Source organism: Cervus elaphus, chromosome 9 (assembly GCF_910594005.1).
Source record: "Cervus elaphus chromosome 9, mCerEla1.1, whole genome shotgun sequence".
Taxonomy (NCBI): Eukaryota; Metazoa; Chordata; class Mammalia; order Artiodactyla; family Cervidae; genus Cervus; species Cervus elaphus.
This window is the reverse complement of record NC_057823.1, coordinates 29,281,106-29,304,338: the sequence shown is the minus strand read 5'-3', so window position 1 is coordinate 29,304,338 and position 23,233 is coordinate 29,281,106. Positions and strand designations below refer to the sequence as shown.

At 47.5% G+C, this 23,233-nt stretch overlaps 1 protein-coding gene across 1 annotated transcript in view; it reads right to left on the bottom strand.

Moving 5' to 3' along the window:
* Positions 1-12,910: 12,910 nt before the first annotated feature.
* Positions 12,911-23,233, bottom strand: part of MARCHF3 (membrane associated ring-CH-type finger 3) — a 146,366-nt gene continuing 136,043 nt past the window's right edge. Inside the window, exons 4-5 of the mRNA XM_043912213.1 lie at positions 19,837-20,046; positions 12,911-13,852 (exon numbers count right to left, since the gene is read on the bottom strand). Of these exons, the coding sequence (XP_043768148.1) occupies positions 13,694-13,852; positions 19,837-20,046 (369 nt within the window). The 3' untranslated portion in view covers positions 12,911-13,693. The remainder of the gene's footprint in view (positions 13,853-19,836; positions 20,047-23,233) is intronic.

The following is a 23,233-nucleotide window of genomic DNA, read 5'->3' as shown; positions in this document are numbered from 1 at the left end:
ACCTAGGCCCTGGCAGCTGGTCTGTCTCTTCTGAAATTGGGGTGGTGACCCAGCCTTCCTCTTCGCGACCAGCTGCCCACTCCTTTGGTATGCTGCCTTCCAGTGTTAAGAGGGCTAAACCCAAGCTCTTTCGAGGGCCAGAATTTTCCTCTGAATCATTTTCCCAGGTGCCCGTTACTCTTAAGTATTTGTCCTGCTAGCGGAAAAAAAATGTTAAGAAGTTTGAACATTGGAAAAACGAGCTGAAACATTCCCTGAGTGCCTGTTGCCTACTTCTTATTCTGTGTTGTGAAAGAAATAGTGGGCCTGGGCTGAACTCTGGGAGGTGTAGCTGTGGGGTGACTAGGACTGGTGCTTATGTTCAGCCATGTGGGAGAGGAACTTTTATGGAGAATGAAGGGTTTGGGCATCAGAGCGGGCATCAGACTTTGGGTGACTCAGGGTGCCTCTTAGCAGAAATTCCTATTGGAACCTAAAGCAGGGCCTTAGTTGTGTCAGGTACCTGGGGAACTTTGGGAACCCAACCGAGAACGGGCAAGGGCAGTGTCCTGGACTTGCAGTGCTGCTCTGACGCTGTGGGGAGCACAGAATACCACACTGGTCTCGTGCTTACTCATGGAATAGTTTCAGTTTCATAAAGGAGAAGGAAAGAGCCATAAGGAGGAAGAAGGGAGAAAGCGAAAGGATCAGATGTTTGTTGAACGTTCACACCACCAGGCAGTCTGCTCAGGGGCGTCACAGCAAATGTTAACTCACTTGAAGCTCACAGTGCCACTCTGGGCAAGTGATGGTACCCTTGTTTGCAGATGGGGCAACTTGCCCAGTGTGCGTGCATGCTCAGCTGGTCCAACTCTTTGTGATTCCCTGGGCTCTAACCCTCCAGGCTCTTCTGTTCATGGGATTTCTTAGGCAAGAATACTGGAGTAGGTTGCCATGCCCTCCTCCAGGAGATCTTCCTGACCCACGGATGGAACCCTGCACTGACAGGTGGGTTCTTTACCACTGGTGCCACCTGGGAAGCCCCAACTTGCCCAGAGGTTAAGTCATGTATTCATTCATTCCTTCAACAGCCGTTCACTGGCTATTTAGTTTTGCTAGGCATTGCCTAGCAAGCACCTGGAACACCAAGATGAGAGATCCAGTGGTTTTCTTGGGAACTCAGTCTGATCACCCAGGCCACTATTTTTTTTTGTTTGTTTTTTCTTTTTCCTTTTGAACCTGTGGTTTGTGGGATCCTAGTTCTCCGACCAGGGATTGAACCTGGGCTCCTGCAGTGGAAGCATGGAGGCCTAACCACTGGACTGCCAGGGCAATCCCCAGGCCACCATCTTTGACAGCTCTGCCTATTCCATTGTCCCAGGAAGCTGTTGGAAAATAACGTACATAGCTAGTATACCAGTGACAATGGTGCTACTCACTGGCATCAATGAATGGGAATAACCGCAACTGTCAGGTGACCCCCTAAGCCCTATTTTAAGTCTCTGGTGTTTCTGATGTTCTTGACATTAATGGCAAATGTAATGAATATTTGCATGCTGTAGGTTAGGAAATGCTTTCATGTAGATTAGCTGATGTGTCTTAGTCAGGAGCCAGTGAGGAATTCTGCTTTCTTTGCAGAGCTTGTGCTCATCCTGTCTGCCTCACTCTGCACTGCATTCTACTCTGTCAGATGAGATGGCCGGCCACAGCCTGGGTGGACTGCCCTTTCCTGAGTTGGCTATGTTTTAGGATGCGTCTTCCCTGATATCAGGGAGCTGATTAATTGTTCTGGTTTAAAGTCTCCTGTGGGGTCAGCATCAGGTAAGCTAAGCAGAGGTGATGGACGGCTTAAAAGAGCAGGTTGGGCCTCAGTAAACCAAAATGTTAGTGTCCAACCTGGGAATGGTTGAAAGTAGCCTAGAGAGTGTTCACATATTTCCCACATCCTAGCGGGCAGTAAGGGACTGTGAATGACAGGAATTACTGGAACTGTGATTCAGCTCTGATTACAAAGGAGGTTATTTTTATTATTATTATTATAGAGAACTAACTATTCTTTAAAACATTCCAAGTGTAGTCATGGGTTATGTCCCAAATTTGTACTTTCCCACATGGATAGTCCTTCTCCACAAGACAGGCTGTGTATAGAAGAAAAAGCAGCATTGTTTCCGTCTCTGGACTAGCTCTGTGAGTGGAAAGCCCTGGATAGCAGCAGTGTTCCTGACACTGTTGCTGTCACTTAACGGTAAGATCCTGACATTTCCGATGCTCAGCTTCCTTATCTGTAAACTGAGGCTAAAAAAAAAGAAAATTCTATTAGACAGCTGATGGTAGAATTATATTAGAACACGTAGAACAATCATTCAAATATGGTAGGTCTAAATAAATACATAGGAATTTGAAACTAATGACTACTTCAAAATTTTTGATGAGGAGAATTGGGAAGTAAGGTGAGACTTTGGTTTTGAAATGGTAGGTTGTTCAATGTTCTTAGTACACATGAGTCTACAAGTACAGACGCTGTTGGTCAGAGCTAACACTTGTCGACTGAATGGTTAAGCAAGGAAAACCACTGAGATTACTGTAAGTGCTACATTTTATTCGTTTTGTGAATAAATACCAATTTCAGCAAAGATTGATTCAGCATTTACCAAGTGTCCTCCTGTGTTCTAGCGCTGGCAAATGCTCAGTACAGTGCTGAGTAAAAGGAAATCTTGTCCTGACCCTGAAGGAGCTTTATAGCTCAGTGTGGGCCTTAATCAAATAATCACACAAAGACGGAAAACCACAGCTGTAGTAAGCATGCTTCTAAAAGGAAGGCACCCCACACAGTAGGTCTCCCGTAAGAGCCCGGGGGCAGCTGGTCTCCCATAAGAGGAGGGAGGAAGGAGGCACTCGTGAACTCTGGTTTGAAACCACAGGGGCAAAGGTGCCAACGTGGCCAGCCTGTGACAAATTGTCAAAACTGTCAAGGTGCCTCTGTGCTCAGGGCTCAAATGGGAAAGGGAGAGGATCTCTGGAACGTGTTTGGCAATCACTTCCCAGTTCTCCACTGAGACCCCATCGCTGAGGAAGTCTTCGGCTGCTGCCGGTTGGCCGCCCTTCTCCGAGTGCCCTACGAGCGTGGGGCCTGCACGTGGCCGAAGCTGAGCTGTCTGCACATGAATGGTGGTGTGCCGACTCGTCTGTGTTTGATTCAGGGAACTGAGATGACAGGATTGATTGTCAAGGTTGATTTCAAATTTTCATTTAAATAATTCCAGCCTTCAGCTGGGAGAGGGGACGGCTGCGTCGCCAGGCATAGCCTCCCTGGGATGCTAAAGCTGCACGGGGCAAACCAGGGGGGCCGAGCCCCGACTCCCTGCCTAGTTTGCTGGAGGAGTAACTACGGGTGTTTGGCTGCTCTTTGCCAAACTGCATGATGAAGGTTGGGAAACACTGAATTATGAAATAGGGGCCGGCAGTTGGGGTGCTTTTGTCATCCTTGGCTCTTGAATGCTGAGTTACGGTAACGAGCTCGTCCCTGTGATGGTGTGTCACAGGGTGCCGTGCTATTCTTTAGCAACTTTTTTTTTTTCAGTGTTTTGTTATCAACAGACTCAGGAAGTATGAGCTGACCTGTGAGTGACTCTGGGTTGTTATACGTGGGGAACAAGTGAATGGCTCATGCATTCTGTCTCGGGGAAGTGAGGAAACCGACAGGATTCTGGAAGGCTGTTGTTTGAGGAGGCTTGTTCAATTCCAGGAAGAGAGGGGAGGAGCAAGAAACTTGAGTTTGCCTACTCCCCATTAGTTGACTTACACAGCAACTGTCCCCATCTGAAGGCTGTTATGGAAGAGCTGCCTGGAAGTTGTGGGTAGGGAAGTGTCCTCCCCTCCTCTCACCCCCTGACCTGGGCAGGGCTTACGGCCACTTCTTTCCCGTGTTTTCTTTGCAGGGTCCACTTTTGCTTCTCACACCTGCTGGCTCATTCTTTTCCCTCCTTTGATCACCCTGTTCCAGGTACTTCTTTCCTGAGTGGTGCTGAACTCAGGAGTGTGGGTGGGGAAGAAGGAGGAGGGGTTTCAGAGGATGTCACCCTGAGACACTCTGATACTGACAGCAAAAAGAGTTGGCCTGTCCCAGGATTCTCTTAATGCTGTGTGTGTGACAGAGTGTTTTTTGTTTTTTTTTTTAGGGCATTCTGTTTTTATTTGTTAATTTATTTTTTGCTGTGCCTCGAGGGGTGTGGGATCTCACTTCCCTGACCAAAGATCGAACCCGTGCCCTCCGCGATGGCAGCACGGAGTTTTAACGGCTGGACCGTGAAGGGATTCTCCAGGGTGTTTGTTCATTTATTTGGAGCATAGATAATTTGCAATGTTGTGTTAGTTTCAAGCGTACAGCAAAGTGATTCAGTTGACAAATATATCCACTCTTTTTTAGGTTCTTTCCCCATATAGGTCATTACAGATTATTGAGTAGAATTCCTTGTGCTACTCAATAGCAGCTACACAAAAAGCAGGTCCTTATTAGTTACCTATTTTGTATATAGTCGTGTCTATATGTCAATCCCAATCTCCCAGTTTATCCCCTGCCTTCCCCCTTGGTAACCGTAAGCTTATTTTCTACATCTATGACTATTTCTGTTTTGTAAATAAGTTCATTTGAACAATTTTTTTTTTTTTTTGGTTAGATCCCACAAAGAAGCGATATCATAGGATATTTGTCTTTCTCTTTATGATGGGGGTTTTTAATGTGCACCTGTGCATGCATGTGTAGGTCTATGGGAGTGTGTACTTTCTGGTTCACAATTACCTTTTAAATTGTTAAGTTAGTTTTTCTGTAGGAGAAGAACTCCATTTTTGGTTCTTGGTCTAGGGTTGTTAACTCATTTTGGACCCAAAGAGGGTTTGATTGACAAAGCTTTCTCCTCATTTTGCCCTTTGGGTGGCAAGTCTCTGTTATACCCTGGGACCCACTAGGCACATCCTCCTTGTCCCGGGTGGGGATAGGTCAAACCACGAAGCAGTTGATCTTGCCTTGTGTAACGTCGCTAAGAAAAATGACCAGCCTTGGCCCCGCAGCCTCTGATTCAGGCCCCTCCTTGGTCTCTGGGTTCTTGCAAAGCCTCTCACTCCTACGGCACTGACTTCAGCCCGCCCTCCCTCAGCTCCCTGTTCCTGGCAGAGCGGGGAGGCCTGTTAGAGAGTTCGTGTCAGGCAGCTGTGCCCTACTTTTTGTTTCTTTTTAAAAATAATTTTCTACAATGGAAAAGTCTAAACCTGTATAGAAGTGGAGAGAATAGTATAATGAACCCCATGAACTCAGTTTCAATAATGAGCCACTTCCGGTCAGTCTTGTGTGTTTCATAGGGGTGCACTCTGCTCTGCTATCCAGTGGAATCTCAGATATTGCACAACTTCATAATTCCTTCAGAATGTAGTGTGGAAAAACTCCAAAGAACTTTTTGACCAACCCAGAGACAAGGGCTTATGTTTATATTTATAAACATAATCATCATTCTGTAACCATACCTAAAACAATTCCTTAATATGACCAAATATCCACTGGTCAAAGTTCCCCGATAGTCTCATAATTTAAAAAATTTGGGGGTTTTCTGAATCAGGATCCAAACAAGGTCCACATCTTGTATTTGTTGGTATCAGTTTTTAAAGTCTAAATGAATTATCCACCTGAAAGTGTCAATAGTGATGGTGCTCTTTGCTGTTAAATGTCAGTGTCATTTAATGAACTATTGATCCCTCTCACTCCTGTAAACTGATAGACAGCAGTGCTTGATCATACGCAGGTTCAGTTTTTTGCAGGAATATTTCCTGGTTCCTACCTCATCACATCAGGAGGTACCCAGCGTCAGATTTTCTCCTCATGATGTTAAGATCCATCTGTGAGTTTGGGTGATGAGGGTCTGACTTCTCGCATAAAGTGCTCCATCAGCTAATGGTTTTAGCACCTGCTAATGATCATTAGGCACATTGATGATTTCATTTAGATTCTGTCGTTATTTCTACGTTTTTAAGGTGTAAGTCTTCTCTAAAGAACTTTCCTTCATCAATTATACCCCAAGGTACAGAGCACACAAGACGCTTTTTAAAAAGCCATTATTGGAATAATGGCTCAGTTCTTTAGCATGCTCCAAAGGTGGCCAGTGAAGTGCTTGTGTTTTTTTTAGCATCATTATAAACTCGTGACTTTTAACATAGATTATGTGTAACAATTCAGTGCAGTCTTATGCTCTGTGCTGCTCATACTGTTTCACCTTAGGCTGGGGGGAGCCTGTTTGGGTTTTATCCTCTGTCCCTTGGACATGACCACAGGAGTCCCCCTTGCTTTCTGGTATGACAAGGTGCTCCATTTTCATCTTACACATTCCCAGTCTCTGACCTAGACTCAGACATTTCTCTGAGAAGACCTGATTCATCTTAGTAGGAAAACAGTATGTAGAAACCACAACCACCTATGCCCAGTTTTTGAAGGCTTTGCATAAATAACAATGCACTTGTAAGAGATCTCTATACACAGAGGGGACCCAAGTGGTGTGCAGGAGCATGACCGACAGCCACTGCATTTTCCACCGGGTTCATTAAACAAAATAAACCCCACCCGAGCTCCCTCAAATGGAGTATGATTTTGCAGACCCTGCCTGAGTATGACTCCCAGCCCTCCTCCTGGGATGAATTAGATATACCCACAAGCATTCGATCTTTTCTTGCCCTTCCATGAGCACAGGCTTCTGAGAGGAGATGGTCAGGCTGAGGATTCTCCAGTCCTCTGTGCTTTAAAGGCTGCTGGGGGCAGAGCAGCTATTGTTCTGTAAGACCAGCCAGGCTGCCCCACCCCTTCCAGAGTGGTGCGTACGTGCCCTCGGACAGGTTGTGGCACACACAGACCTCCTAACTCAGGATTGCTAATTTTGTGCTAAGATGTCCATGAAGCCTGGGTCCTGTGCCCTCACAGACTGCAGAAGAGATCCAGTGGTACCCAGACGACAGAGGCTTAGATCACACTGCCCATAGACTCTCCATCTTTCTCTGTGGTCTGGGGCCAGGGTGCTGCTGGCCCCTTACTGCTGAGAGGTCTTGCAGAGGGTAAGCTCTGAGCCAGGGTTCTGTGGATGTCGCCAAATTGCCTGGTACCCTCAGCTGCTAAGCTGGAGGCTTCAGATGTGGTTGGTCCTACATTTACTCGGCAGGGACAGTGAGAAGAAAGGTAAGTGATAGAGAAAAGCCAGTGACATTTTCAAGCTCTGTAGGAGTATATTTATATGTTATAAAAGTTATTTGCAAATTTCTCCAAAGCCAGTCTAAGCTTCCTGTTTAAGGGGCAGGAAAACAGTTCTAGTTGCTGTGTGATTGAAGTGATGCCTCTCGCCCATTGTGGGGCCACCCACCATCACAGGCTTGCTCATTGCCTCCTGGCCTCGAAGGGCCTCCATGTATTAATGGGTCTGTGATGGGTATTCTGCACAGTCAGCCTCCCAGTCACTCCTAGGCATTTTCTCCTACAAATCTCCAGATTGACTTTAAAAAAATCTTAACATCAACAGGCTTTGAGCTTTATCTGAGAATAAAATGCAGTTCATATGTCTCCTAAGTATTACTTATTTGCAGCTGGGTTAAAAGTCACAGATACCTTCTTGCCGTGAACCAGGAGTTTTCACACAGGAGTGACTCACACAGCACAGATCCTTTCCTGCCAAGCACTTCATCACCTTTTGTAAACCCAGGGTGCCCAAGAGCCAGGAAACCACATGAGGTTACTCAGGATTTTAGAGTAAAAAAGGACCCAAGACTTCAGCAGTGAGGTGAGATCTAGCCTAGATCCCCAGTACATGAAGCGGAGGTAAAGTGGCTGGGTGGGGCTGGGGTACCAGGGCCAAGGTTGTGGGCACTCTTCCCATGCCCTGTCCCCTGCAGCGATCCTGGGCTCCAGGAAGGGCCTGGCGGCCCACTAGGACAGGAGAGAGCTGGCTTGGAAGGGGATCCAGAAACTGTGAGAACGAATGCAGAAGTCATAAAAGGTGCAAGTGAGAGGATAACCAGTGAAAAATTAGAATAGAAAATCAGACATCACTTATTGTACCATGGCAACACAACTGTAAACTATTTAGAAATTTAACAAAGGACACACAAGAATTTACTGACAATATTTAGAACTCTATTTTCAGGATGGAAAGAATGGCTGAATAAATGGTGTCACGTTATGATTATCATATGAGATTGGCTAAAAACTGTAAAGATTTGTAAAGATTGTAATTTTCATGAAATCGTTGTGTAAATTCACTACAGTTCTGATCACAAGTCCATCAAGACTTTTAAAATGACTTACCAAAATTATTCTAAAATGTATACACAAGAATGAAAAGCCTGTTCCCAAGTAACTAAGTCAGTTTTGAAAAATAGAGTGAGGTTGGTGGGGGACTGGGGAGGAACTGCTCATTCCACTAGATAATGAGGCACATTATGAAGCCATTAGTAAGAAAAACAATGAGGTAACAAGGGAACAGACAGACGGGTTAAAGTCGTAAACTGAGTATGTGAAACCAGATAATGTTTATATGGAAGAGGATACACCATCCAGGTGACTCAAGTGAATGAGGAAAGGGAGACTGTTTAGAAGATGGTGATGGCAAACCTACCTCAGGGAGATAAAGTTGGATCCTTATGTCAAATACAGAGGAACTCTAGGTCAATGGAACACCTGAAGGTGATCCATAAAACCATAAAGATAAAGGAAGAAAATGTGGGAGAGTATCTTTGTGATTTTAGAAAGAGAAAGGACTTCTAAAATGTAATATAAGATGACCCACACTACAGAACTCATGAGGTTGAGATCACTAAATTAGAGGGTGGCTTTTTAGGTAACAATGGATGAGGTCGTTGTAAGGATTAAAGGAGGTAATCTTCAAAGCGCTGAACAGTGCATGGCTTGTGGGAAGTGCTTGACACTATGTACACATTTGTGGAATAAAATAGAACAGGGACCTATGTTGGCTCATGGTGACAGAAACTGTGTCATGGACTAAAATATATGGATAACTCAATTCTTTGTACCTGGCGCCCACAAATGAGATAAGATAAAACCTCTCATAGGTCCATCTATTCATTTCCTTAATGGGTAACTATGGCCCAGTAGGTGCAAAGTGTATCCAAAAAAGAAAAAAAAGCATTTTTCAAAAGGAAGTAAAACTTCCTTGAGCCATCTCCTTTTGCTGTCTTTGTGCGTGGAATTCAGAACCTCTAAGAAGGCACTAGATGTGTGAGCTCAGTGACTCACGCGTCCCTCGTTTCTGGGAACACAGACAACTGATGGACTATATTTGTTTTCCTCTGTAGCGCGAGCTCCAGAACTGGCACATTTTTCATCTGTGATGAATTCTTAATTAGCCAAAGGCTCCAGTATCAGGAAATGCCAAGATAATTGAAATCCACGTGTGATTCAGAGATCTCAATCCAGTCAGTCATTTCAACCTCCAGAAGGATCTCTCACAGTTCTTTGTACTCCCAAGCACAGTGTGCTGGATAAATATGTGTTGATTATTTAAAATTAATCCCTCGTCTTTTTTTTTTTTTAATCCCTCGTCTTTTTGAAAAGGATTTAAAATTCCTTATGGCTCTTCAGACTTCTTTATGGTTCTCTTTATTGATCAAAGTTGTTAAAACCCAGGCAATCAGCCAGACGTTAGCAATGGTGAATAGAAGGAAGGGTGCTGATGTCCATTCGTGAGCTGCCTACTGGGCGCCTTAAAAATCCTGTAAGGACTGTCTGAGGTAGGTGTTATCCCCATTTTATATGCAGAAACTGAGGCCTCCATAGCGGGGAGCCTTGCCCACAGCCCACCGCTGGTACGCTGCCAACCCAGGGAGACAGACTCATAGCTGGTCCTCTCCCGCTCTGTCCCACCAAGAAGCCAAGAGTCAGGCTCACCCCAGGGCAACTCAACAGTGAGGGGAAGGCAGAGTGGCCCAAAGCCAGCTCCTCAACACAAAGACTTTCATAAAGTCAGAAAAGGTAGATCGTGGGACATAATAGAAATGACACATTTTGGAAAGGGTCTGAAGTTTCCCGGGTTATCATTAAACCTAGAGCTGATTTCTCATGACAGCAGCCTTCGTGGCATGAAGCCTCTGGCCAGCAGCCTGCAAGATCCTGCAGGTGCTTGGCTGGGAGGGATGGTGTCCAGCCAGGTCTGTCCTGGTCCCAACATCTCAACCTAAAATAATCCTGGACCCTGTCCCCACCCGCTGGCCCACTTCCCATCCCACTTCAGAATCATAACCTGTAAATCTGTTCCAGCCTGAGCTCTGCCCACCCTATGGCTGGTCTGCCGGGAGCTTCTGGGAAGACACTGGACGAAAGTGGAGAGGGAACACGTGCCTATTCCCTCCCCTTCCTCCTTAGGGTCTTCCAGCCTGGGGACTCTTCCTGGGAGGACAGGATGAAGACAGAGGTTTCACGCACGCCAGGCCTTTCTGTGAGCTGCATGGAGCTTTGGCGCTAGGCAGACCCAGGCAGGGCCAAGAGAAGTCTGAGGGGAGGGAGTCCCCAGCTGCCTGGGGCCCCAGTGCAGATAGCTGGGCTGCCCATTCACTTCCATATTCTTCTTTGGCTTTTCGGCATCCTCAGATGAATTACTAGCCCAGCAGCGTGCAAGCGGCCACCGCGGTACTGGGGGTCCAGGGAGGAAGACCTGTACACGGAAGACAATTACAGGCAATTTCTAAGTCAAGCTACTTATGTCTCCTCAATTGGGTTTTACAGCTCATCTGAGCTCCTGCTCAGTGCTCCGAGGAGCTGGAGGATTCGGGTGCACGCTCTGGGTTCCTGTCATTCCCCAGAGGAGAAGCAGCAGCAGCAAGCTGGTGATGACACACGGGGATGGCGAGAGCGCCCTGGACTTGTTTGGCTGTTCCTTTCCCCTCTGGCATCGCTGTGACACACATTTTTCTCTAAGATTCTCAAGGAGAGGATACAGCAAGGGGTGCCGAGAGATGACTGTGTAAGGGGTCGGAGGAGGGAAGCAGTGAAGCAGCAGGATCCTTTACCTGCCTGCCTCTGCCTTTTCCTGTTTCAAAAAGAAAGAAGCAGAGAGAGAGAGAGCGAGAGAGAGAGAGTGAGAGAGCAATACAAGGCTGGCAGGGCCACCGGTAACCCAGGCAGCACCTTTGTGCCAGTTAGGAGTACCCTCAGCTTTAGAAGATGCAGTGTGGCTTGGTGACAGATGCAGAGCCTGGACCAAAGCTCCCACTGCCTCTGTCCTCTTGGCCGATGTCGTGTGCTTATGCTGCAGTTCCCTGGACTCTCCTGCCTCGAAGGACCTCAGGGTTAAAGGGCCAAGAGTGGATGAAGTGTCTTCCAATAACTTTCAGGATCCCAGACGGGCCCTGGTGCTGAGGGAGATCAGTCTCACAGGCGGAGACTGGGCAGGGAGGCGCAGATGCCTCTCTCAGCTGGTAAGGTGTCCTGGCCACCACCCCACGTGCAGCCCGCTCCTCACACGTGAACTCTAATTTCCCAGGGTGGAGATGCCCATATAGGGAAGGGGTGTGGCCCAGCCACAGTACCACCTTGCCACCCTTCCCCGGTCTGGAAACCCCGGCGAAATACCGGAACCTGCCTGCCTTTGCTATTTGGCTTCATTATGTCTCATGAACCAAGACAGCAGGAATTTTCTGCAGTCAACCTCAACAGGAAACGATCCCGGGAATCTGCTGCTTCTTCCTTAAATCATGGAAAACACAGGAAGGACAAGTCCCTCTCAGGAGCGTCTGTGCCACTCCGTTGGGAGGTGTCACTGGTTCACCTGTCAGCTTGGGGACCCAGGCTGGGTGGACGTCATTTATCAACGATAGTACAGGGATGCAGTTTGCAAGCTACCAAGTTGGACTCTTGGCTCTGGAAATCTAATGTGTGACAGCTGCGTGCAGCCAGTGGTGTCCAGCATTTTAAAAAGGTCAATTAAGAAATGGCTGATGGCGGTGCAGCTCGTGACAGCCCAAGGGGGTGAGCAGGGCCGAGTAAACAGAAGGACTGAGACGTATATTACTGGAATTGAAGTGTCGAAGTGCAGCGTGGTGGGGAGGAAATCTATTGTCACAAGCCATAAAGCACATCTGAGTTTTGCAGCGGAAAGCAGCACAGCTGTTTCCCTCCCCAGGCAGCACAGGGAGCGGCCTGCGAACAGAGGGCTTGGCAGACAAAGGCGACACCTGCATGGCTTGATCAGTCTGCAGACAAAATTGTTACCCTCCTCACTGCCTGCTCCTTTGCATTTCCTGGAGCACAAGGCAGACGCTGAAGTTGATAGTCACAACGTGGGTCAAGTTCTAGAAATCCATATTTTAAGCATTCCCCCAAGGCTGGGCTCCACCTTCTCTTCAGGGCATGTGGGTGAGTGGGTGGATGGGAGCCTGAGTGCCGCTGTGAGCAAGTGCCTTCCCCGGACGCACATCTGCTCCCTGGCTTCAGTGGACACCCAAATGCAGGGGAAGTCTAGACCTTCTACACTGTGATGGATAAAAGAGGGAGTCCTTAGAGGAAGCCTATTTCAGCCTGTGACAGAATTGGCTCATGGTTGGGGGAAGGCACTGCATGGGGCTCTTTTTCGAAAATCAGACAAAGGGGTCTTAGACTGCTCGGACAGGCTTTTTTTTTTTTTTTTTTTTGCTATATCTACCTGTCAAGCTAGAAATTCAGCAGAGCAATGGGAGTGCTAATTGATATGCAAAACAGGTCCAGAGTTCCTAGAAATGTCTAATGATCCTCCAATTCATTGTGAATGCAGAATTAAGACCTGCGCTAAGTGAAACGGGAGTAAGAACACCAATCTTTTTGCTTTCCCTTCTTTTTATCTTTCCTTTTTCAAATCGACTTTGGGAAACCTCACAGGTTTTATGATTAAAAAAAAAAATAGTATAGCCATCAGTGGGGTTTGTCTTTCACACACTGGGTATTTATTATTAGAAAATAGCTTCTATCAGCTGTCAGTACCAAACAAGTTGAAAGGAGCGTGCTTCTCACCATAAATTGTTTTTCTCCTTAATGAAGTTTAAATAAACAGTTCACTGTGGGGAGAGTTGTCACGCCTTTTTTTTTCTTTAAAAACTGAATAATTAAATGGATTTTAGTACAAAACATCCTTCAAATATGATTTGTCCTGCAGTTATGCTGTCCCCTTGAGTAAGGGACTTGGAAGAGATGGAAAAGACCACTCAAGCTATCAAATTACCCCAAATAATCTACAGTAAAAACTGGGAAACAAACCAATGAACCCAAACAAAACCCATTCAAACCAGGAAACCAGTTTTAACATTGGCTTTTCAATTTTGATTATCATCTAAGTTTAATATATATATATATATTTATATTTGAAATAGTAATAAAAAAAGGAAGAATTGAATTGCATCCTTAGCAGGACAACCTTCCTCACATGTGAAAGAGGTGTTCAGAAAATTCCATATAGTATCTGCTAAATAAACATGTTTGGCAGCTTAGCAAATATCATATGATTGCAGCATCCATGATTTGAAGTCAAAGAGCATTTGCTTTCTTCGGGCGGAGTCCGTTGGTCAGGGCCACGTGATTACATGGCTCTGGATGTTCTTCGACCCACAGGCTTGAGGAAGGGTTTGGGAGTGGCTCAGTGCATGGCCCCAGTGCAGAAACTTCCAAACCCCAGACAACAAATCAACCAACCAACCAAACACACAAACATCAAACAATTGTCTCCTTTGAGTTCCTCTTGACAGAGTGGAGGCCCAGCAAGGACTGCTGGTTGGAAGGGATGTTGACAGACTTTGGAATGAGGAGAATCACCCTCTGATTGGTCCGACGCCATTCATTGTACAATCGGCAGTGGTACCTAAACGACACCTAGGGTGGGGAGAGGAAGACAAGAGAAGGTTTCAGGTCACGGAAGCTGGTTATCAAGTCAAACAACCCATGTGCCATTTAAAACAGTTCCAAACATCAGTACAGCCAGGCAAGAGCCTGGGCAAAACTGCTCTCACAGGTAGATGCGGGCGGAGTCTGAGGTTCAACCCAAGGGCACTCGTGCCCTGAACACAGGGGCAGGGCTCCCCTCATGCCTCTTCACACTGGGTCAAATCATAGTATTAATAGGAAATGACGTTCCTCCTGAGTCTGGATTTATTTTCAGAGTAGTGGTTTGGACCCCAAAGGAGAAGAAAGCTGTTTGGGGGCTGTGGGCAGAGTGGGTACAGCGCCAGTCTTCACGCAGCTGTGGGGCTAGGCGGCGTGCCCTTTTGGTCATTGAGTTTCTCCCTGTTAAACGAGAGGGATGCGAGGGCTTCACACACCCTTCTGTAGGTTGGATACTGCACAACTCAAAGGACCCCATTCACGGTATGACAAGAAAGGCACCCTTCGTACTGTGACATGGACAACCTGCACCACTGTACTTGGCAACCCCTGTGAGTGACCCCCATTGCCCCCAGTGGAGAAGCTTCAGCATGGGCACCAGCTCCCCCGATGAGTTTTTCCCGAGCCAGCACCTGCACCCACCTCAGCATGGCATCAGTGCCCTGCACACCACTGCCCTTGTTTCTCCCTCTCCCTGCCCTAGAAGCATCTTGCTGAGGGCAGGGCCTTCTGTTGTATTCATCTTTGCATGCTCTGCACCTGTCACAGTGCCTGGCGCTTAGGAAGCTGCTCAGTTAAGTTCACCGAGTGAATGGATGAGTGAATAAATATCCTGTACCTCCTAACTGCAACACTGCTTTTAGACTTGGGCCTCTCTTCCACAATACACCCCAGCACGCGCAGTAAACGCATCATCAACTGTAACATAGCTGTGCCCCCAAAGTGCTTGCGTCTTGAGTAAATATACTCGAATGAGGTGCTTGCTTGCTTCTATGGCTTGCTTTGAAGAAGACTGGAGAAAAGCGTTTATCAATTTGCCCAGGAAATTCAAAGAATCAATTCTTCTGAAGATGTATAAACTGCCTTAAAAAGTGGAAGTATAGGTTCTAGGTTGAGTATATCCAGATGTCTAGGTGAGCACTGGGGAAGAAGGTGCCCATGACCTCAGGATGACAAATTATTCAAGGTACAGACTGTATTAACCACCTGGGGTAGCTGAGTCATGCTGACCCTAGGACAGGGTCCCTGTTGGCCAAAGTGGACTGACCCGATGGTTTGAGCTCAGTGTTTCTGGAAGAGAATGCAGGCTCTTGATCAGAAAGGATCACGAAATCCAAGGCCACTCACTCAAATTTCTTAGGGTAGAAAGCAGATACCACAGACAGAATGCCAGAGAGATTTCAGTGTGAAAATATAAGCTTTTAAACTCACACAGATGTGCTTTTCTCCAAAAGGCTCTGAACATGCCAGAGTGGATCAGAGGTTTTGTTCTGTTTTGTTTCTCTTTTTTTAAAGCTCGATTCTCTTGTATCTGTCCTGTCCTGCCGCTGCCTGGTGCTACTCATAAATGTAAGAGGCAGGCTGGAAAATGTGCTGATCAGGGCCAAGGGCAGGGAAGGGGTAGGAAACAGACGAGTACTAGTGAACAGCTGGGGCAGTACAAGAAATCTGGAATCTGGAAATATTACAGGAAAGCTGGATTTGAAATCGAGACCCTCCGTCGGGATGGTCATGAACTGCGCATGCTCAGTAAGCGCAGGCGCAGCGGTAGCTGCGCGCAGTAAGGCAGCAGCCCGTGGGATGCCTCGTTTGTAAAATGTGAATAATGATATCAGAGATAATGCATAAAAAGCCCGCTGCACAGTGCCATTGCCACATGTTAGTGTTCTTGGCCTGTTATTTCTGGCGGGTTAAATCTGAAAAGAAGATAATTTTGCAACACTCCTTCTCAGATACAGGAAGGTGGGGGGAAAAAAGAAAAAGAGAGGTTGGGCTATTTCCTCTAAATCCTTGCTCTCAGTGTGGCCATGAAGGATGCACCACCTGGGAGCTTGTTAGACTATAACAGTTGTGGGCTCCACCCAGACATAGGGAATCAGAGCGTGCATTTTAACAAGATCCCCAGGTGATTCACATATACATTCAAGCCTGAGATGCACTGCTTCAAGGAACGCAGGGAGTCCATGACTTAGCAGGTCTCCCAGTTCCTTGGCTGGGAAGTACAAAAATAAGACCCACTTGTTCAGACAAACAAATGAGCCCTTACTACGCGTTCATCTATCTTAATTGCTGTTCACCACCACGGTCTGCAGGCGAATTCAATCAATAAGAAAGCATCATGTGACGATGACGCTGCGTCGGAGATCATGAAGGTAGGCGCGGAGCACAGGGATGATGGGTCTGCAGTTGCCCTGCGTAGTTCTGGCTCTGGGCTCTAAGAGCACCAAGACACTCCCTCCCCTCAAGTTGAACAGAAGAAGAATAAGACAGGTTTGATTTAGGGAAACAAAGAGGCGGTGAGGGAAAAAAAATAAACAACATAAAGGTAAAAAGAAGCTATTGCAGTAGTAACACTGGGAACTTCATTTAGATATTTATTAAATTTCTGAGGTTTTAAAGAAAGAGGAGGAAGGAAGAGCACAGGGCCACTGTTCTAAAAACTACTCTTTATGGGATGGGTTTCTTGAAGTGTCTTCACTTTTTTCATCCAAAGGCTATTTATTAACCTCCAGCCACGGGCAAGGTCTGTAGAGAGTTGCAGTCACGTGCACGGCACACAGAGGGCTGGCACGTATTAGCATCACTTCTCCCTGAGAGGCTCCCCTGGTGACTCAGCGGTAAAGAATTAGCCTGCCAATGCAGGAGACATGGGTTTGATCCCTGGGTCGAGAAGATCCCCTGGAGAAGGAAATGGCAACCTGCTGCAGTATTCTTGCCTAGGAAAGCCTATGGACAGAAGAGCCTGGTGGGCTACAGTCCATGAGGTCACAAAAGAGTCAGACTGGACTTAGAAACTAAACAACAATAGCTCCCCAAGGGAGGTGACTGGCTGAGGCCAAACGTTTGCTGTAAAGTCATGGCATGATTTGGGAAATCTCATTAGGCATTTTGATTCTGCCCTTTCTCTTTGGGGTTCATGGTGTGACTGAAGCATATGGATGATGCCAGGGCTGTGGAAGTTGTCTTCCCAGAATGGGGCCTGACCTCTGATCTGTGATGGTCCTGTGGAAGACAAGAGGGCGGTGAGGGGCTGAGTCAGCCACACCAGGTCTTGCCGGACACCCTCAGGGTGTGTCTGAACCCACCGTGAGCCTTGCCAGGACAGCATTCTATTCAAGCTTTCCCCTCTGTAAAGAGAATTTAAATGGTTGACCCACGGCACTGGGAGTCAGCCAGAAGGGCTGGCTCATTCATTCCTTTTGTCTGGTGTTTTAATCAGTTGCCACTGAGACTCAGTAGATGGCGGAACCTCCTGGGGGGGGCGGTGGTCACTGCACGTGGGTACTGCTATACCCACGTGGCTAATGCAGATCTATGTGGACACTTTCTGAACTCTTCACGTGGACTCAGTTCTCACCTACTCGTGTCTGTCCACGGACTTCGGATGGTTTGTGGCATGCACAGTGATGTTTCTGGGGCACCTCTTCCCTCCAGCTGTCCGGGTGGAGGTGACCGAGGTCTTGACCACCTGGGTGCCAGACACCTGTGTGTCCGAGCAGTGGATTCCAGAAGGCAGAACTCCCTGAGTCTGTCAAGCCTGGCCCCCATGGAGGCGCCGAGCTCCGAATGCACCTTCGGGCGAGGGTCCGTCTGACAGCGCCGGCGAGGCCCTTCCGGGAAGGTTCCTCCGGGGAGAGCCGGTCTGGGACTGACACTGTGTTTGTTTATCTAAGACATTTTCACAGCATATTCTCCTTAAGTCTGACAGCTTGTTTACAATGGGTTTCTGCTGGAGGGCAGTTTCCAAGTGCTGTCAGCTTCTGAATTACGGCTCTTGCCAGGCCGGCTCAGTACAGCATTTATCTGGGAAGGAGTTAGTCTAGATTCAGTAACCTATCGCTGAGCTGTGGCCACTGCGGGTTTTTCACATCAAGGGTGAGAAACGCCTGTCTTTCCCTCCAGTTGCTCTTCGCTTTATGGAGGGGGGAGGGACAGTGTGAGATGGGGGAGCCCAGCAGCTGGGGGAAGAGAGCCCATGCCTCTGCTGAGTGCCTCGATGGATGTCCCCGAAGTTATCCCACCTCATCCTCACAACAGTTGACCCAGGGGTCAGCAGTCCTTTCCTCAAGTCTGTGCATAAGGAGAGGGATGATCAGAGAGGTTAGGGACCCTGTTTGAAGTTACACAGCTATTCGGATGCTAAATCTTGGGTTTAAACACAGAGCCTTTGGATTCTGAAGGCATGTGCTTTTTTTCCCCCCCTTAACCACGTAGCGCTGCCTCTTGGCAGCATTTCTGGAGTGAAGTATGTCATCAGTCTCCTGAAAGAGCCACTCCAGGTACCTTTCCCACCCAAACCTTCCTTTCACCTGAGATGAGAGATGAAACAGGATAACATCCATTTTTCTCTAGGTAATCTCTTTTTTTCCTTTCCTTCTTTTTGCTCACTCCATCGTCTTAGACAGTAGTGGACAGACAATTTAGTTTCTTATTTCTAATCCTCTTCCCACAACACTGTCCTTGCAGCTTCTGAGTCAGCCTGATTGTTTGATTCACAGTGAATCGAGACACAGTTTAGAAGCGTAGATGTTTAGAGGAGACAATAAAAGTTTTGGTTGAGGGCTTTATTAAGCTGGGAAAATGAACGCCTCCCTTAACCAGAAGACTCCCATAAAGTTCCAAGCACCGAAACACTCCCTACTTACCCAGGCTCAAGTCATGCCCCTTTTACTGAGACTGAAACGCATTCCCCCACTTAGCATCTGGACCTGTCACCTGAGAGGAGGGACAAGAGGGAAGTGCAGGGAGCGGGGGGTTGTGGTCAGCGTGGTAGGGATGGCAGCTGGTGGCCAGGGCTTGGGATGGAGGGAAGGGAGCAGGTGTGAACAGCGTGAGCGTCACACGCTGACACTGTGCTGCAGAGATGGGAATGGGACAGCCTAGACAGGAGAGACATATTGAATAACAGCGGAGCGTGCTCAGATTAGAGATGAGCAGGCACATGCCGGGAAGCAGGGGGCCCGGTGTCTGAAAACCTTCTAGAGGACGATGACATTCTTCCCTGCAGGTCTCACAGGGAAGCGTCAAGAGAGAGCAAATGCTGCCCCCTCTTTGTGGGCGCTGCCAGCTGGCACCCAAGCAATCATGAGGTTAATTAAAACAATAAAAAAAACCCAGAGAGGGTTAAAGTCTTTTTCCTTCTATCTATCCAGCAGGAACACTTATTGGGAAATGGTTTTTCTTTAGTGGCAGCTTCTCAGCTAGATGAATTAGTGGTTTTATGGGCAGCAGAATCAATGTCCCAACCCAGAATAATCAGCAGGCGAAGTGCATCTCCTTGTCCAACAAAGACTTTAGGCCTTGTCAGGACGAAAGGAGAAAATAACCAGCAGGAGGATTCATGATCTGTGCGGGCAGCAACAGCAACAATGGCCAAGCACGTCATTCATCACGTACATCATATACTACAATCCTGGCAAAAGTGAGGAGCATGAACAAGAGAAAGAAGATGCCAGGCCTCTGCTCACAGAGGAGTGCTTGGCTGTGAGAGGGGAGGAATGCCCAGGGTGTATGTCTTTGACCGATGAACTCTCAGAAGCTGGGGCTTTTTCTTTGCTTCATCTGCTCTTCCCAGCAGTGCGCATACATGTATACATAGACACGCACACACACCCCCCGAATCACTATTCTCAGCACTTAAAGGTCTGTGTGCTCCCAGGAAGGTGAGATGAGCTCCAGACAAGTGGGAAAGCCATGCCAGCTGGGTGCTGCCAGCTCCCGCCGGCCGCAATCCCCGGGCCCCGGGCCATACTTACTAGTGTCCAAAAGAGGTAAATAGTGAAGAGTGCAACAGTGAGTGCAATCAGTCCGACGGCCTCGAGCCGACTGCTAAAGTGCAGGTGGTCCACGGCGCCCCGCAGGCAGAGCCAGCCCGAGATGGTGGCCAGCGGGGTGATGAACAAGAAGCACACCATGTCTCCAAACAGAGTCCGCTTCTCGTGCTGGGGCCCTGGGTTTCTGAGCCACTGCCGGGGAAGGGAGACAGAGAAAAGCAGGGACAAGGTTAAACACCAGGGAGGGGTGCAGACATGCTGCTCTGAGGTTGTGTTTGTCTTCAGCATCTGGAAAAGGCACGACCTGTTCTGAGATCACATGGAAGGAGTAAGGGCTCATTCCCAGCCCTGTCCCGTCGATAGTAGTGATGATAATAGTAACAATAATAAAAGCATCCTTGCTGTAGATGTCCTGCTGGTTTTGAAAAGAGTTCAATGATTACTATTATGAATCACAGCGACCCTGTGGGGAAGGCAGAGAGAATGTTACCTTTGAAAGGTAGTTGAGGTGCAGGAAGTGCTGTAGTTTCCTGTCTTGGCCCTGGGAATGTGTGCAGGAAAGGGTTGACTTACCATGCCCACGTTGCACCCGTATTGCTCAAATCCTGCACATTTCCAAGACCTGTTTTTTTAAGACTGGCCCCTAAGAAACGAGCTCTGAGTCCTTGTAATACTGTGCCTGAGAAGAGTGTTTTTGCATGCCCGAGGCCTTGGGCCACGTGGTGCCAGGGTAAGCAGATGGTTTATGCCAACGGTGTCATTTATGCTGAACACCTATTTTTGCTCCAGGGGCGGGAGTCTGAGTAGCTGAGGTCTTTCACGTGGGCACTGCATATCTTACGTGACTGACCCTAATAAACACCCTGGACACCAAGGTTCGCGTGAGCATCCGTGGCTGATAATGCCTTGCACATGTTGTTATAAATCATTGCTATAAAAATTAGGGACACCTGTGTGATACTGCTGGGAAGGGACATCTGGGAGCTCGTGGCTAGTTCCTCCTGGACTTTGCCCCAGCACCTTCTGCCTCTGTTGATTTTAACTGGTATCCCTGTGTTGTCATTCATTGTAGCCATGAGTATAAGAGCTTTTCTGGGTCTTGTGAGTCCTAGTCAGTCACTGAGGGTGCTCTTGGGGAAGGAGATTTACCTTTACTCCATGAACTCCATAATGCCCCTTCCCTTATATTTTAGGAGCCTGGATCTCCTATTTAGGACTGTCTCTGACATCTTAGACTTTCCTGGTGGCTCAGACGGTAAAGCGTCTGCCTACAATGTGGGAGACCCGGGTTCGATCCCTGGGTCAGGAATATCCCCTGGAGGAGGAAATGGCAACCTGCTCCCGTATTCTTGCCTGGAAAATCCCATGGACGGAGGAGCCTGGTAGGCTACAGTCCACAGGGTCCCAAAGAGTCAGACACGACTGAGCGACTTCGCTTTTACTTTCTGACATCTTAATTGTGCTACCATTTTGACTGAGCCAACCCCCAAAGGGTGGGGAAAACATCAGCTTGTTGAAAGACTAGAGATGAGCGTTCCCGCAGGACAGGAACAAGGCTGTCCTCCCGCTTGGGGGTTTGCTGAATGTCTGCTGAGATGTCTTCCGCAATCCATCTAGGAAAAGTCATGCTTACGTGTTGGTGTCAGTGCATATTGGTAACAAGGTCAGGTTGCTTTCCTTCAGATTGTCATGGAAACATGCTCAAGTACTTTCTCATCTCACTACCCCATCAAGCAATGACAGAGGCCAAGGAGTCCAAAGAAGGAGTCAGGTGAGGTGGGAGAGACGCTGGCTGGCTGTCTTCCGCCTCTTCTCAGGGGCCAGCAGTGCTGTGGGCTGCAGAAAAGTTACCCCAAGGGGCCAGCACAGTGATTCCTACAAAACCATTGGTGGGAGGGAAGGGACCATGACAGGGGAGACTGGAGAGAGGGAAGGCTATACTCCAGGGCAGACCCAGAAGACAGGGAAGCTGCAAAGAGGGTGAGGGAACAGAGGAAAGAGCTGTGTATAGGCCAGCAGAAGCCTCAAGAGGTGGAAGGTCAGAAGGACAGAAGGCAATTTTCTGTTCAAGGAAGCAGCAAACTTTCCTTGAATGTTTGCCTGAGGCAAATAGTGAAGGACCCAAAATGCCTAAATTACCCCTTTCCAGTGACAACTCATTTTTTAAATTAATTAATTAAACGTATTTGGCTGTGCCAGGTCTTAGTTGTGGCACGCACAACCTTCGGTTGTGGCATGGGGGATCAAGTTCCCTGACCAGGGATCAAACCCTGGCCCCTTGCATTGGGAGTGCAGAGTCTTAGGCACTAGACCACCAAGGAAGTCCCTGACATTCCACTTTAAAAATGGCTGAGATGCTGAAAGAAGTCACCTCCGTTCAAAAGTGGACCTGAATAAATATTAAAACATAGATAATGGGGAGTTGGCTTGTCTGTGAACATAAACACAGTGTTATAAAAATTTAATAAAAATACCAAAACGATCTAGTGCAAACAGTATTAACCTCACTATGTGTTGTCATGCTACCTCAGACATCTCAGCAGCTTCAAAGAAATTCAAAGAGCTCTTAGTAATTAATGTTTTCTTATCTAAATACTGGCAATATTTCTGTGAAGTGGAGAGCAGAAACGAGATACGGTTATCCCCACTTTACAGAGGCTCAGCAAGGGAGAATGACTGCTCCGGGTGATACTGAGAGGGGATCAGGGTCTCTCCACTCTTGTTCAGATGTCCTGCCAGTGAAATATTTAAAAACTTAAGTGACAAGGCATTCGGAAATCCAGATTCTTAAACACTAGTGCTGACCTAGCAGTAACCTGACTCCCCTGGTAGCTTAGATTTTCCCAGGAAGCAGATCTGGGAAGCTGGGCTGTTTTTCTCTGTGCCCCCACTTGCTGGAACACAGTGAAAGTGAAGTCGCTCAGTCGTGTCCGACTCTTTGCAGCCCCATGGACTGTAGCCTACCAGGCTCCTCCGTCCATGGGATTTTCCAGGCAAGAGTACTGGAGTGGGTTGCCATTTCCTTCTCCATGGAACATAGTAAGTTCTCAATAAATTTGTGACAAGTGCGCAGACAAGCTTCCCTCCTTGGCTAAGACCCCCCTGCACCTCCCCAGCTTCTGTTCCTTGGGAATTCTGAACATGTTTTATCAGATCTAACTTAACACTTTATGTGACCCTTGACACGGCTCATTGAAATGACTCAGGTATGCAAGGAGGTGATTATGGATCACTGCAGAGCTCTGTCTGATGCACAATAAATTGCAGAGGCAAACTAGAAATTACTATTGTTTGTTCCCAGTTTCCTATTTTCTAATTGTTCTTTGACCTTCTATATTCCTAAAAAATTTCCGGGTCATTTTCTATGTCTATGATCACC